Genomic DNA, 16,602 nt, shown 5'->3' with positions numbered 1-16,602 from the left:
AGAAACAGCTAGACAGATCCTGAGCAGCGCCTGCCAGCTTTCTTGGTGGATGCGCCCATCTGCCTGATCTCCCCCTCCCTCCCTGGGGCCTTAGGCTTTGAAAGGGGAAGATGCTCAGGAAATGGATGTCACAGGGAGGGGGCAGCTGCCGCTGCCTCGGGGCTGAAGCACCAGATGGATCAGAGCTGGGATGCTCTGGGACTTCCTCTTCCTCCCACAGCCTGCTTTTAGACTGAAAGCAGAGGGAGCCTGTCCATGGAGCCGGATTTGGGGAGGGGGGAGGGAGGGTTCAGCCTCTCTATTTACTCCCCTGCCTGAGTCAGTGGGCAGTGTCTGTGTCAAGGGCAGGGGAGGCGGGCAATGTCTGTGACAAGGGCATGGGTTGCCATTCCTGTGGCAGCTTCAATATTAAGCTCAAACCCCTCCAGGGCAATCCAGCAACCAGTTATTACAGTGGGAGAGCTTAGAACTGGGTTCTGGGATCTGAGTTCAAATTCCAGTTCCACAACTGGCTCCTTGTGAGGCTTCAGGCAAATCACTCAGTTTCCTTATCTGTCCAATGAGAACTGGGGCTGCTTTGTCAGTCCCTTGTGGGATCAATGATCCTAGGAAATCCTGCATGTTACAGGCGCTGGGCTAGCTGTCAAGCTCTCCCTTCTGTGGGAGACCTTATGGAGACAGAGATGATTATGCTTGAGGATTAGAGGGGGGGCACTGGAAATTGGAGGGGGGGAGTGGCTTCCAAGAGGGGATGACATATGAATTAAGCCTTGAGGAAAGCCAGGATTCTAAGAGATTTGGTACAAAAGTCCCGGAGATCCGGTGTACAGCCTGGATGGGAAAAGAACCCTTTCAAAAATATATTAAAAAACCATTTTATCTGAAGGAGCTCGGAACTTTTTATCCCCCCAGGACCAGCCCCTTTCTGGAGGTTAGGAGCTTAGCCTAGAGGGAGGAGAGCTGACATATGGGTATGGTCGGTCCCAACAAAAGTCACCTGATCTCCACCTACTGAGGGCAGAGAAGGAAAGATGATCCCCCCGGAAGGTCCGCTTTCCCCCCACCCATCCAGGAAATCAGAGCCTTTTCAGCTGTGACCCCAGCAGGTGCAACCTGGGCGGGGGCTTGAGCTGAGCACCTGTCTTTACCCTTCCAAACCCAGCTGCTCTCCCTCTCCCGCCTCCCCTCTCCTCCCATTGCATGCTGGACTGGCTTCCTAAGCAGAAGGCCCCTGGTCCCTGGAGGCAAACACCTGGAGCTTGGAGGGAGACGGGCAAGGTCACCGTCCAGCTTTGGAAATGCTCACCTGAGGCTGGTCTGTGACACCAAGTGGCAGCAGCGGGAGGAGGAGAAAGACAAGTTTTTATTGATATTTTCCACTTCTTACATCACTATGTCAGGGCGTCCCTCCCTTCCCAGAAAACCATCCCGAAGGACATCCTGTATTTTTTGAGAGGGAAAAAAAGTCACCACAACCGATTGCTATATTAAAAGGTCCCAACATGAGGCTGCCTGCCTGTGGACCTCCCCGCTCTCTCCCTCCAAAGGGTGGGAGGTAGGCCTTCTCTTGTCTCCAAAGCATCTTTTACAGGCAGTCACATGATCCTGTGGCTTGTACCCCCTCTTCTCCCTCCTGGAGTGGACCTGGCCCTATTGCAATGAGACTTCAAAACCCCTCAGATCCCCATTTACTGACACTTTTCTAGCGCCTTAGTCAGTGTGTATATTCTCAGCTTCCAGGATGGGGCCCCAGAACAGCAAGTCAGATGGTCCTGTTCTACTTCTAAAATATTAATCACAGCTCCAAGTAGAGTAATTAGTCACCAATGGAATTGGTGGGAATCCCGAAGCACCCGAGTTAACAATTGAAACGAAATATGGAGAAATTCCCTTCTCAGATACAGGGCCAGGGAAATAACTACAAAGGCTTTTGAATGACAAAAACAGTAACAATAACAATAATGATAAAAATAATAATAATAATTAATGATCGAGCACCTTTTTCCATTTTTTAAATTATAGCTTTTTATTTCCAAAACATGTGCATGGGTAGTTTTTCAGCATTGACCCTGGCAAAACCTTCTGTTTCAACTTTTCCCCTCCTTCCCCCTACCCTCTTCTCTAGATGGCAGGTAGTCCAATACGTGTTATCCTACTGTAGAGCACCTTTTTAAAGGTTTACAAGGTTCTTTACATAGATTATCATTTGGGAACAGTGCCCAAGGCAATCCTCTAAGACTTGAGTTATAGGAAAGGTGCCAGTCTGTATTAGAGGGAGGTTCAGTCTCCCTGTCCCTTTCCTCACCACTGGAAGCCTTTTCCAGTGGAGACCAAATGGCCATTTGGGGAGAAGGTGACCCAGGTACAGGCAGGGGTAATTGATGTCCAAAGTTCCTTCCAACTGAGATTCTGGGAGTTTGAGATGATATCATGAGCTCTGGATGGAGATGTTCAGGGGGCGAGTGGAAATAATAATAACTGACATCTTTAGGATACTTTAAGGTTTGAAAAGTACTTTAATCATCTTATATGAACCCTGCGACAGCCTCAAGATAGATGCTACAGACTCTCTTGTTCCTATCTTAGAGATGAAAAAACAGAAGCAAAATTACTTTCCCATAGACACAGAAATAATAAAAGCTCAGAAATTGAATTCCATCCTACTCATGACTTGAAATCTAGAATCCTAACTATTGGACTATGTTGCCTCCCAAAGTGGCGCTGCATTTTAAGGAAAAGATCCAGAGAGAGAGATATAAAGGATTCATTGGAAAACCTAAGAATTACATGAGTTGAAAAGGCATAAAGGGCTTGTGATCAGGGACAGTGAAGGAAGTGCGTCCCCTATAAATAAAACTATTCCTCTTTGGAGTATCCAGGTTCAGTGGTTGTATAGGGCCATGACATCTTAGAAACTGGTTGTTTAGTGGTCAGCAGTGACTGCTTCACTTGCAGCAGATGGGATTCCTTCTGGATGAAAGCCACATCCCTTTCTTTAAGACATAATTAGGAGGCAAGCTGTGGTGAGTTCCTGGCTGTCAGTGTGAGGAGCTGAATTTCTAAGCATAGCACAGGTAGATATTTCAGAAAGGTGACATTTGTTTGCACCATATTCCAGGGCCGACTCCACTTGAAAAAGACATCTGTCCCAATGTTTGTTTTCCATTATGTGCTGCCTGCAGTGACTGTCATTAAAAAGTGGAGAGTTGCTAGTGGCCCTTCAGATAGTTCATTTAATAATTCTCTTGTGGAAGCTGCTCTGGCTTCAGTGCTAATGAGAAGTACTGGAAAAATACCCAGCAGTGGGTGAATTTGCAAGGAGGTTTTTGCACAATAGGATCCATTGGAAGGGAATAGCCTAACTTGAATTTTCTTACTTCAGATAGCCTCTGCCTCCCAGGCCCAGCACATACATAACCTATACCATGCTTCCTATTTTAGGGAAGGAGAAAATTTTTTTAAAATGAACATCAAAAATTGTCTTTACAGGTAACTAGAAAAAATAAAATATAATAAGTGAAATAAAAACAAAAGAGTCTTTATGAATGAGATAATCTTTAGAATTAAAAGAGATCTTTGCAATTATTGAACTTCATATTCCTGAGGCTCAGAAAGTTTAAGTGACTTTAGGGGGGTCACATTGCCAATAAGTATCAAGTGGATTTGAACTTGGGTCTTTATACCTCCAAGCCCAATTCCTTCTTCCTCCTTGCTGGGATTTCTGAGGTAGAAAGAAAATATTAGGTAGATTGCAAAATGGCGGTTATGTTACAGGAAATTGGAAAATTCAAAGGATGCATCTAATCTTTTTTCTTTTTGTTTATTCTATTTAGTCAAATTAAAAATACATCTACTATATACAAAGTAGTAGTCTTGGAGCTGGAGTTATAATGATGATTAACAAAGAACTGTCATTATGCTTGGGGAGGGAACATTATAATACCTACAGAGATAAGTAACTGTAGGCTTATTTGGAAAGGAATGGAGTGCAGACAGTGGGGAGGTATGTATTTAGTTTAATTTTTATTTACTCAGTGAGATGGATCTCAAACTTATCTTTACAGTGATCTTGGATAAGTACTGTAATCTCTTTACATTACAGGCAACTAAGATTCTAAGTTATATTAAGTTCAACCTGGCTATATTCAGAGTTTCCACAGGAATTGATTCCTCAACTAGGGTAACCACAGGTCTGGGACCACAAAAAAAATTATAAAGTGTTCTTTTGTAATTCCATAAGACATGAAGATGTTGTTTTGCAGAAAAGAAACATTTTTCTTGATATTTTGAAGTTGGTACCAGCTTACTGTGTGCTAAGTGCTCGGGGCTACAAAGAAAGGCAAAAACACCCAAGGCCTTCCATAAGATATCCAATCCAATCCAAGGATTGCTATGTACGAGGCAATGGGGATATTGGAGAAAAAAAGTCTGTTGCTAAGAAATTTCCATACCTCTTTGTTATCATTTGAGAAGAGAGAATGTTTGTTGATGGCCTGGCTGAGTCTGGTTCCAGGCTACCAATTCCAGGCTTATTTCATATTACTATTCCTGTCACACATCATGTCCCAGTCCAAATGGTTTACTTGCTATTCTTTGAACTGGTACTCCTTCTTTGACCTCTAAAGTGACTTCCAACCTGGAGATACATCTAATGATAAATGGAAACAGAATTTTAGGTCCTGGAAGGCAGGGACTGTTGCATTCTTGTCTTTGGTTCTCCTTGTGTGGTAGGCACTTAAAGGTTTAATAAGTGCCCATTGGTGTGACGTGGGCAATCATTTCAGTGGGAAGAAGAGCTATTTTGTGTTAGAGTGGTCAAGGAATTCACAGAATCTCCAAGGGAGGCCATTTAGTCCAACCTGCACCTCAACAAGAATGCCTTTTGTGATATCTCTGTCCAATGGTCATCCAGGTTTTGCTGAAAGGTCTCCAGTTGGGGGGAACCCACTACCTTCCAAGGCAGCCCTGTCCAATTTGGGGCCATTCTCCTCAGCAGGAAGTCTTGCATCTAGACCTCTTTGCCCAGAGTGCTTGAGAGCAGCAAGTCATTGACCTACATTGGATCCCAATAGTTTTTCCTCAAGCCAGGGGAAAGACAACATTTGTCTTTAATTTCTGAGCCAAAGAGAGGAATTATGATAGTATACCAAATACCATTCTATTGTACAATTAAAACCTATCTCCTTCAAGAGATACTTTATTTACAGCTCAGAGAGAACTTAAAATGAGGAAGGGCATGGTGCTATTGTGATGTCATCCTAAAAATGTGTTCAGCTGCCATTTATCATTAGCCCCTATTCTTGGAAGTGTCTTCAATATTTATTTAACTTTATCCAGATATTTCATTGCTGTTATAGTTTAGTTTGGTTTCTCCATGATCCAAGAGAATTCAAGCTGCTTTAAAATTTTTAAATAGATTTCAATTTTTTCCAAATACTGCAAAGATAATTTTCAACATTTGCCTTTGCAAAACCTTGGGTTCCAAATTTTTCACCATTCCTCCCCTCTCCTAGACAGCAAGTAATCCAATATAGATTAAACATGTGCAAGTATTTAAGCTTCTGGAGGACAGCAGCAACTGTCTGTATTTGCCATACTGTCCCCAGTGCCTAGCACACAGCAGGTGTCTAATAAATATTTGTGAAGTTAAAATGCATCATCTTCCTGTCATGGGTTTTAAGAATCATGTGTCAGCTTTTTGTTTTGACTGGGGAACTGTGAAGAGTCCTATAAACCAGTATCCCTTCCCCAAGAAACCAGGCCCAGCCCAGCCCTAGGTTATTGGGTTACTTTTTTCTAATCATATTCGTGCTATTCATATCAAATTAGACAGAGCCTGCAAAAAGTTATCAAACTGGGCATACCCTTTGATCCAGCAGTGTTACTACTGGGATTATATCCCAAAGAGATCATAAAGAAGGGAAAGGGACCTGTATGTGCACGAATGTTTGTGGCAGCCCTTTTTGTAGTGGCTAAAAACTGGAAACTGAATGGATGTCCATCAGTTGGAGAATGGCTGAATAAATTGTGGTATATAAATATTATGGAATATTACTGTTCTGTAAGAAATGACCAACAGGAGGATTTCAGAAAGGCCTGGAGAGACTTACACGAACTGATGCTGAGTGAAATGAGCAGGACCAGGAGATCATTATATACTTCAACAACAATACTATATGATGACCAGTTCTGATGGACCAGGCCATCCTCAGCAACGAGATCAACCAAATCATTTCCAATGGAGCAGTAATGAACTGAACCAGCTATGCCCAGAAAAAGAACTCTGGGAGATGACTAAAAACCATTACATTGAATTCCCAATCCCTATATTTATGCCCACCTGCATTTTTGATTTCCTTCACAAGCTAATTGTACAATATTTCAGAGTCTGATTCTTTTTGTACAGCAAAATAACGTTTTGGTCATGTATACTTATTGCATATCTAATTTATATTTTAATATATTTAACATCTACTGGTCATCCTGCCATCTAGGGGAGGGGGTGGGGGGGGGGTAAGAGGTAAAAAATTGGAACAAGAGGTTTGGCAATTGTTAATGCTGTAAAGTTACCCATGCATATATCCTGAAAATAAAAGGCTATTAAATAAAAACCAAAAAAATAAAATAAAATAAAAAATAACAAATTAGACAGAGCCTGGCATGAAACAAAGCTCTCACCTGAATGAATGACTGAAAATTTTTTCTTCCATCACTAATTTAAAATGTCCTTCCCCTTTCCCTGCTAACTGGCATAACTTATCAGAAAGAATTAGAAAAGAGAAAAGAGCAATTCTGCAAGACTCACAGATGCATTACCAAGTGTGACAGAATATGTAGGATTTCATAGCCATGAACTCTCGTCTTTGCCAGGAAGCTTGTAGGGTCCAGGGGGCCCAGGCTTGGTCATTATGATGAGCTGGAATTCAGTTTCTTTGAATGAGTTCATTTCTAATCCCCTTTCTACTCTAATGTCATGTGACTCTGCATCCCAGCTCCCAACACTTCCCGGGTGACTCGAGGCAAAGAATATCCCCTCTTGGTTTTGGTAGTATGATGTGTAAAGTGGAGACAATATTGCCAGTATTGCATCCTATCTAGGTTTATTGTGAGGAAAGTACTGCAGATAAATGGGGATTGACCCTGCATCCTTGGATTGGAGGGAACCACCTTGGACAGCTCCTCCCGAAATGGGAAGCCCGATTTCCCATCCCTCTATCAGGGAGCAAATAGGAACCCTTGACCGGGACTCTGTTGTTAAGGAAATAGTCTAATAATGATTGACATTTCAGCTTATAAAATGCTTACCCTTTGGCCTTGATCTTCTTGATGTCTTGTCTAATATGCTGTCTCTTAGCATCTCACTGGCTGTTCAGCTCTGGAGTTGGGAGGGGGTCAAAAGATGGGATGTCTTTCCAAAGAATTGGCATCTGACTTTGGACATTCTATTTCCTTAAACAGAAAAGGGAGATTTCATTGCTCTGGATCTCGGTGGATCCTCCTTTCGAATTCTACGAGTGCAAGTGTCTCATGAGAAACATCAGACTGTTCAAATGGAGTCAGAGGTTTATGATACACCCGAGAGTATAATGATTGGCAGTGGATCCCAGGTAGGTAACCCTCCACTTCTCCTCACATACCCCTAGTCTTTAAAAAAGTGTTTTTTTTTTTTTTCAATGAACAAACATTTATTTTCTTCTCCCACCCATTGGAAAAAACCACCTCAAAATCTTCACAATAAACATGCATAGTTAAGCAAAACAAAATCCTATGTTGACCTTGTCCTCCCTCTCTCTGTCCCTCTGTCTATCTGCCCATCCCTCTATTTGTCCGGCCCTTTATCAATCTGCCCTTCTGTTTTACTGTTTTGTCTCTTTGTGACCCTGGCTGCCCCTCTATCTGTCTGTCTTCTCTGTTTATCTATCTCTTTGTCCTTCTGCCTGCCTGTCTGTTTGCCCCTCAGTTTATCTGTTTGCTTGCCCCTCTTTGTCCGGCCCTCTATCTACCCCCTCTGTCTGTCTGTCTTTCTATCCTCTGTTTGTCTGCCTATCTCTTTGTCCCTCTGTCTGTCTATCTGCTCCTCTGTCTGTCTCTTTGTCCTTCTGTCTGTTCACCCCTCTGTTTGTCTGACTTTCTGCCTTTTTATATATCTATATGTCTGTCTGCACCTTGAAGCCCTCACTCCTCGCCTGGGTTACTGTCCCTAAGTGCAGGTCCTCCTTTCCACTCAATCTGTGATTTAGCACTAGCCAGTAGTGAGTGGCAGAGCTGCCATTTGACTCTGCTTTTACTCCCAGCGCAGGCGGCCTGTGCCAGCTCTAGGCCTTCCTCTTGTCCTGGTACACAGCTCTCTTTCATCAATTCCTGTGCTGGAATGCTCTTGGATATTTCCGGCTGGACTCCGCCCCCACTGTCTGAAGTGCCCATCTCTGTCTGTCTCTTCTGGCACACCTGGGCTGGGGAAAAAGCCTCACTGAGATTTTTCTTTCTTGGATTTCCCGATCAGGACTCAGACTGATGCATTTTCCTGGTCTTTGTGGAATAATAAATTATAGGAGAGAGCTTGGCTGTACTTCCTGCTACTCCCAGCATATTGGCCAGTCTCAACCCATTCTTTTTTTTTTTTTCCCTTGGGTTTTTTTTAATGCTTTAATAGTATTTTACTTCCCCCTAAAAAATACATGTAAAGATAGTTTTCAGCATTTACTTTTGTAAAACTTTGAGTTCCAAATTTTTCTCCCACCTCCCTTACCTTGTCCCATCCCCAAGATAGTAAGCAATCTGATATAGGTTAAATATGTGCAATTTCTAAAAACATATTCCCATCTTTGTCATGTACAATTCATTAAGTCTCGATGGTCGGCTCTCTGCGTCATTAGTACTATGGTTACTCATGACAAAAAGTTAGTTCTTAATGGTTCAAATCTGATAACCCTCATAACACCTCCCCTCCCCCCCGCCCAATAACTCTTTATATCTCCTGAATGGGTCAGATTATCAGGTATCTTTGTGATGTGTATCCAGAAACACAGAGTTAGTAGCAATAGATCAACAAGTATACTTGCTTAATTATTAAATACTTTATTTATTATTAAAGTCCTGTGCCCTAAGCAATGAATACAATGGGGAATGGGCATATTGAGACAAAAGAAACAGCTTCTTCTTTAAGGGATTATCCCCCTTAAGGGGAAGATATTTACACATGAAAATATGTACAAAATAAATATTAGGTAGATTTAGAGGGAATGGAGAGATAGAGGGGAGATGCTAGAAGCTGGGAGGAATCGGGAAAGACTTCCTGTAGGAGGAGGTGGCAATTGTTCTGAGGAAAACTAGGGATTCGAGAGAGAATTTTGTGATGAAGCATATTCTGTCCTTCCATTCAAAGTCTGGGTAGGAATTTAGATTTACCCAGGATATTACCAGGTGAAAAGTCACCACTATGTAAACAAGTGAAAGCTTAGCCCTTTGTGGAGTCAGGATGGGTGTGTTGAAGAACTAATGTGTACTTAGTAGGGAGAGGCATTGGTTCCCTTTGTTATCTTAGGAACCTTCAGTATCTTGGCACAAGGGAGGAGCCACTTGCATCTGGTGGTCCTCAGGGTTACCTGGAGGAAACGTTCCTCTTAAAGGTATTATTTCTGAGAATGGTCCATTCCCTGCCATACCAGTCTCCACCCTTCCACACACACACACACACACACTACTTGTCCCCCTTCCCCTAACTCAGCCAAGGCTCAGGTAGTGAGCTGCTGAGAAGAAACCGATGCTCACAATTAGACCTCCCCCCAAATGGACAGAACAGCTATGGAAAGGAGGAGGTTTTCCATGGCTGGCGCTCTGCAAGAGGAGATTGTAAGCTGCCTGGGATGTTGTAATGGGAGCAGGAGTTAACATGGGTGATCTGAGGGCGATTTGCCTCCCAGCTCTTATAGGGGATGGCTAAGTAGCTACCTTTGCTGTCCCCCCGCCTGACACCAAGGCGCACTGGGGTTCCATATCTCCAGGTTTTATCAGACTCATGGTGCTCTACAAACATTTGATGGGGAAGGAATGGGGATAGGGCCCCGTCACCGATAACAGCTCCTAAGGGTGGTCCCTTGGAAGTCAGAGGATTACAGGTCTAGAACATAGGGGGAAAGGCCCCAGAGGACCCCTTGCTTAATCCCCTCAATTTATAGATGAGAAAACAGAGCCAGACAAGTATGTAATTTGTCCAATGGCCCCAGTATCTGAAGTAGAATTTGAACTTGAGTAATCTTATTCTTAGACCACACTGTTTCCCAGTCACTTACTGCCTTCCTTTGGTGGAAAGTGGTCCGTATCCAGGCCCTTAGGAATCTTGCACCCTCTCTCATAAGGGTACCTAGTTCCAAGGTGGAGTGATCTCCCATCAGGAGGACTACGGGGACTTGACAGGGAGACAAGATGGCCTTCAATGTCTGTCAGAAGGAAGCAGAAAGTGGGAATTTCTGTTCCTCTTTTCCCAGTCAGGCAGTGAAGGGTAGAATATTTCTGGCTCATTTTTCTGGTCAAGATTGATCCAGATGTAATCAGCCTCCCAGTCAATCTGCTTCAAACCACTTCCTAGTGCATCAGGGTATTCAGTTTCCATTCTGGCTCATCATGTGGCTTTGACCTTGCTTGGGCCATTTCCCCTTGATGATGAGACATCCTGGCTCCTCCAGTTGAAGGCTGTTCTATCGACATGCAGGCTCTGTCTGCCATGCATTATTGGGTCCTTGCTTGGGGGAGATAGGGGAAGCAATTCGGGCCACGTCTGCATTCTACAAAGAACTGACTCCTAGCATTTCCTACTAACGTCCTCTCTAATGGGTCATAGGATCGTAGAGTCAGAGCTGAAGGGGATTTTAGAGCCTATCAAGGATAACCCCTCATATTACAGATGGGGAAACTAAGGCCCAGAGAAGGGGGCTCTTATTTGGCTTTTGAACCTTGATTTCTCTGTTGGCAAATTAAGCCCATTTCAGGTAAGTTATAAGGATGATCATTTGAGGGTTTATTCTCATGGTAGTGTGTATTGTAGTACAAAGAAGGTTAGCTTAGAGGTCAGAAGACCTGGGTTCTAATCCTGGCTTTCCTACTTACTACACTTTGGCTTTAGGAAAGTCCTAGTTTCCCCCTCAGTCAGTCTGAAGACATTAAATGCCCTCCATCACTTAAATCCAATTCGCTTGCATGTCATGACATTGTCTCCTTGATGTCATGGTCCTATTCAAGAACAGACAGCAACAGCAATCACTGTATGTCCCTCTGCAAAGTGCTTGGACACAGAGAAAGACAAAAACAATCCCTGTCCTCAAAAAGCTTTCATCTTGGCAGCTACTTAAACATAATAACCTCCCAGAGGAGGGCAGTAGGGTCACGAAGGACTTCCAGAGAAAGTGGGATTTAAGAAAGCCAGGGAGATTTTAGAGTTTCATCCTGGAGCTAATCGGAAGCTCCTGGAGGATATGGAGTAATGGGATGACATGGAGGAAACCGGAAAGCTGTGTGAGGGATGAATTGAGGTGGGAAGAGACTGGTTCAATTGTGGAAATCCAGGCTGGTGTTGAAGGCTTTCCCCACACTGTACAGACTGTGTGAGCAGAGAAAGCTGCTCTGGAAGGATCCTCCTAGCTCAAAATCTAGGTTCCTATGATTCCAAGCTCAAAATCTCTCTCAGAGAGCCCCAGAATACAAATGCAAGGTAATGTAATTATTATCCCAGCCATAAACAGGGCCATGGAACAGAGTATCTCTCACTGGCTCCTTTGCCTAAGTTGATCCCTCTGGTTCTGACCCAGACGCAGAGCTATCACAAGGCAGCTGGGGACATGATTTCTACCCCTTCTCCCAACCCCAGAGAACATGCACTTTTTTGTGGCTCTTCCCACAATGGGGTGAGGTCAGCACCCCCTCTTCTGCACAGTCGGCTCCTCCCTCCCCCCTCCCCAGCCACTTTGCCGGGTACCCTCTGAGAACTTTCTGTTGTGATTAAGGGGAAAGATTATCGGATTCAGGGTCATTATTGAGTCCTAGATTGGCTGATTGCTGGGTAAATCTGTCCTGGCCAAGGCCTTTCACCTCCCTCCCTGTAACATGAGGACATTGGATTCGATGTCTTTCCATCTTTAAATCTCTTGTCAAATGAGACACTTTGTCATGCTCGGTGCACACAGTAAGTCCCTCCTAAGTCTCGTTCCCTCCCTCCTTCCATGAGCCTCCCTTGTTCCTCCCTCACCAGGTACTTTCCAAGTCCTGCCTTTCTCCTGAAGGTCCCACGCCCCTTGGCACCTTCTCCAAGCCTGGCAGCTCAAACCCTACACCCTCTGCTACAGAAGGCCAGGCCCTGCCCTGTCACTCGGGAACAATGGCTGCTGCTTTCCCACTCACTCTATTCTGCCCTTCCCAGTTACTATCGCCTTTGGACCTGTATCTTCTGAATTAATCCCCTCCCTCTCTCTTCCCCTCCTGGCTTCTTCTCCCTTCATCCCTTGAGCTCCTCATTGTCAGAGTCCCCTTGCACCTTCACCGCAGTGGCTCCCCTGCCCGGGGGGACGGAATTCTTCCTGAAGAGTCCTGTCCTGGCCTGTTGAAACTGGACCAGCTTCTCTGCACAAGGGCATGTATAGGCAGCCTGAGGTCATCCCACTGTTTATTTTCCTAAGAACATGCTTCTCAACTGGTTGAAACACTGCTTTCCTTGTTTACTTTCCCTTTTGCTCTTAATAAACATCTCAGGATTTGGCAACATTTTTACCAAATCATCCAGCAATAAGTATCCCTCATTGAGATCTTTTAGTTAAAAAAGTCTGGGTTATTTACTTAGGAAAAGATCTTTTTTTAAAAAATTAGGATTTAAAAATCAGTGGACAGAGCCAAAGTAAAAAAGACCTAATTGTGAATGGAACTGTTCTAATTGTGCCATTTTGGTCCTACCTCAGATCGACTTAAGATCTCATGAATAGATAACCCATTATCATTAAGATTTGAGCAAAGGGATCATTTTTTTCCAACTAAAATCAACACATCTTTCTAAAGTTTTATTGATTTCAAATAATGTTTTTCTTCAAAATTAATGGTGGCCTTTTTGTTGTTTGTTTGCTTGCTCATTTTTTTCTTTTTGATCCAATTTTTCTTGTGCAGCATGATAAATGTGGAAATGTGAATGGAAGAATTGCACATATTTAACCTATATGGGATTACTTGCTGTCTAAGGGAAGGGATGTTGAAAACTATCTTTGCATATATTTTGAAAGTAAAATCTATTATTTTAAAAGATTAATGGTCAGTGTATAAGTAGAACCTCTATGCAATAAATCTCATATTGAGAGTTTTTAAAAAAGTATCCCTTGTTCATCACATACTCATTGGGCCTCTTTTCTCTATCCCTGCTATGTAATTAATTGTTTGAAAGGTCCATCTCCCTCGGCCTCTGATCATGAAGGTGATTTCTGAGTCACAGTGTGAGACTCAACAGATCTGGGTTCAAACCTCACCTGTGACATCACCTGGCTGAGTGACCCTGTACAAGTCACTTCACTCAGTGACCCATGAAACACAAGCTTTTGAGAAGGTGCTGACCAGCCCCGGTGCTTATTACTGTTTCAGAGAAGTTAGTCAGCTTCCCTAAGGTCACATAGTAAGTGGCAAAGGCAAGATTAGCTCCAGAGTGACACAACTCCATTATCCATTTATTAAGTGCTCACCCCTTCTGCCAAGTGAGAGTGATAAATAAGATGCAGTCTCTTGAAGTAAGAAGGAAGGAAACAAGGAAACCAAGTGCCCAAAGTGCTAAGTCCTTTATTCCTTTAGTCCTCATAACCACTCTGTGAGATAATGCTATTCTGATCTTTTTTTGATAGTTGAAAAAACTGAGGCTATAAGGGTTATAGACTTGCTTAGGGTCACACAGCTTGTCTCTGTCACCAGATTTGAACTCAGGTTTTCCTAATTTTAGGCCAGTGCTCCATCCACTGCACTACTAGTTGCCTCCAAAATCAAGTCAGGTTTTGTTTTTTCTTTGCATCTCTTATGTTCCAACTCTGAGCACTGGGGATCCACATGTGAACATGAGACATTTCCTGTCCTTGGAAGACAACAGAGACAGTGGAGTGGTCACCAGGAAGAGTTATCGATACTTATGTCTAGGGGCAGCCATCTAGAAACATACATTTTGTATAAATCAGACTTTGGTTAAGTATATTAGAAAAGTATAGAATGCTAAGTTAAGGTAGGAGAGAGAGAGAAAGGAAGAGCAGGAAAAGAGGAAGGGAGGGAAGAAGATGGGCAGAAGCAGGAGGCTCCCAGTTTAGAGCTGTATGACTAATATGTCCTCTATCAGCCCTAAGTCCCCTTCTGAACCACAGGAGTTTGGGGACCATTCTTGTTTTGGTTCAGGAGCCTAGGTCCTAAACTCGGCTTCTTAAGTGTCTTCCCAAACAGCAAGTTTCTCTGAGAAAGGTCACATTTCTCAAATAGATATAGGACTGAGTCAAATTTATAAGAACAAAAGTCCTTTCCAATTGATAAATGGTCAAAAGATATGAACAGGCAATTTTCAGATAAAGAAATACAAGGTATCTATAGTTGCCTGAAAAAATGCTCTGACTCATTATTGATTAGAGAAATATATATTTTAAAACTTTTGAGGTACCACTTCATACCCATCAGATTGGCTAGTTTAATAATAAACAATGGAAGAGTTGTGAGAAAATTGGCACATTACTGCACTGTTGGTGGAGTTGTGAATTGTTCCAACCATTCTGGAGAGTAATTTGGAACTATACCCAAAGGAACTTTTGAAACAGTAGCATCACTACTAGGTCCTAAAGAATTTAAAAACAATAAATAAAAGGACCCATATGTACAAAAATATCTATAGCTGCTTTTTTTGTCGTGGCAAAGAATTGGAAATTAAGGAGATACGCCTCAATTGGGGAATGGCTGAACATCGTTGGGATGGATTTCTGTTGTGCTATAAGAAGTGTTGAACAGGCTGATGTCAGAAAACTCTGGAAAGACTCCCATGAACTGATGCTGAGTGAAGTGAGCAGAACCAGGAGATCATTGTATACAGTAATAGCAACATTGTGTGAAGACCACGTGTGAATGGGTTAATGACGTTCAGGTGGCCTTCCAGCTGCTGATCTCCTGCTTTTGAGAATTCTCCATCCATAGGGAACACAGTGTTGACAGGCTCTCCCTGAGGGGGCTTTATAGATCTCCTTTGGGGTGATATTTTAAAGAGGCAGTATTGCCTGATAGAGAGCTAGAAGGAAGGCAGAAGTTTATTTGCCTTGAGTTGTAAAGGACCTTAGAGCTCATTTAGTCCAAGGGGTCTTAATTTCTCTGTGTGTCTGAGAATAGATTTCAAAGAGTCTCTAAATTTGGATGGAAAGAAATCCATCTTTTTTTAATAGACCCCTAACTGAAACTGAGCATTTCTTTCTTTTTTTTTTTTTTTAATTGTTATAGCTTTTTATTTACAAGTTATATGCATGGGTAATTTTTCAGCATTGACAATTGCAAATCCGTTTGTCCCAATTTGTTCCCTCCTCCCCACCACCTCTCCCACATGGCAGGTTGGCCAACACATGTTAAATATGTTAAAGTATAAGTTAAATACAATATATGTATACATGTCCAAACCGTTATTTTGCTGTACAAAAAGAATCAGACTTTGAAATAGTGTACAATTAGCCTGTGAAGGAAATCAGAAATACAGGACAAAAATAGAGAGATTTGGGGATTCTATGTAGTGGTTCATAGTCATCTCCCAGAGTTCTTTCTCTGAGTGTAGCTGGTTCAGTTCATTACTACTCCGTTGGAAGTGATTTGGTTCATCTTCATTGCTGAGGATGGCCAGATCCATCAGAATTGATCATCATATAGTATTGTTGTTGAAGTATATAAGGATCTCCGGGCCCTGCTCGTTTCACTCAGCATCAGTTCATGAAAGTCTCTCCAAGCTTCTCTGTATTCATCCTGCTGGTCATTTCTTACCGAACAATAATATTCCATAACATTCATATACCACAATTTATTTAGCCATTCTCCAACTGATGGGCATCCACTCAGTGAAACTGAGCATCTTTTTCAATGACAAAGAAAAAATTGTTCTGAGAGGGATGCAAAGGCTGCCAAAGGGGCCCACAATACAAAGAATCCCTGATTTATCCCACTTGCTTCATTTTACAGATGAGGAAACTAGAAGTCTAGAGAGGGCTGAGGTAGACCAGGCTCACATGGGCAGCCATGATTTGAACCCAGAATCTCTAATGCCAAAGTAGTGTGCTTTCCATTACACCACACTGCCTCTTTTAGCCTCACTTTGCTTCTGTTCTCCCTTCTTTAAAATGGGAATAATAATAATTGTTTCCTCATGGGACTGCTGTGCAATAAGAGAAATGTGATAACTGCAGAATGTACGGTCTTTCTTCAGGGGACTAGATGAATGCATTTTACACCCATCTTTTCCATAGGCAATTGCATGACCTGCCAGCCCCTCTGCACCCTGTACTGGATTGGCTTTCCTAATAGGTTTTAGATCAGTCTGAAATGTAGGTCAAGGGAAGCTTATCCAGACTTGCAGGCTGGAGA

At 42.8% G+C, this 16,602-nt stretch overlaps 1 protein-coding gene across 5 annotated transcripts in view; it reads left to right on the top strand.

The window, feature by feature from the left end:
* The window catches only part of HK1 (hexokinase 1), a 126,154-nt gene that overhangs the window by 71,701 nt on the left and 37,851 nt on the right, over window positions 1–16,602 (top strand). For all 5 annotated transcript variants that reach the window (XM_031956853.1, XM_031956850.1, XM_031956852.1 and 2 more), the window contains one exon: window positions 7,459–7,607. In XM_031956853.1, coding sequence (XP_031812713.1) covers window positions 7,459–7,607 — 149 coding nt within the window. The remainder of the gene's footprint in view (window positions 1–7,458; window positions 7,608–16,602) is intronic.

This window comes from Sarcophilus harrisii, chromosome 2 (assembly GCF_902635505.1).
Source record: "Sarcophilus harrisii chromosome 2, mSarHar1.11, whole genome shotgun sequence".
Taxonomy (NCBI): domain Eukaryota; kingdom Metazoa; phylum Chordata; class Mammalia; order Dasyuromorphia; family Dasyuridae; genus Sarcophilus; species Sarcophilus harrisii.
The sequence above is the reverse complement of the archived record's forward strand: the minus strand, read 5'-3'. Positions and strand labels throughout refer to the sequence as shown.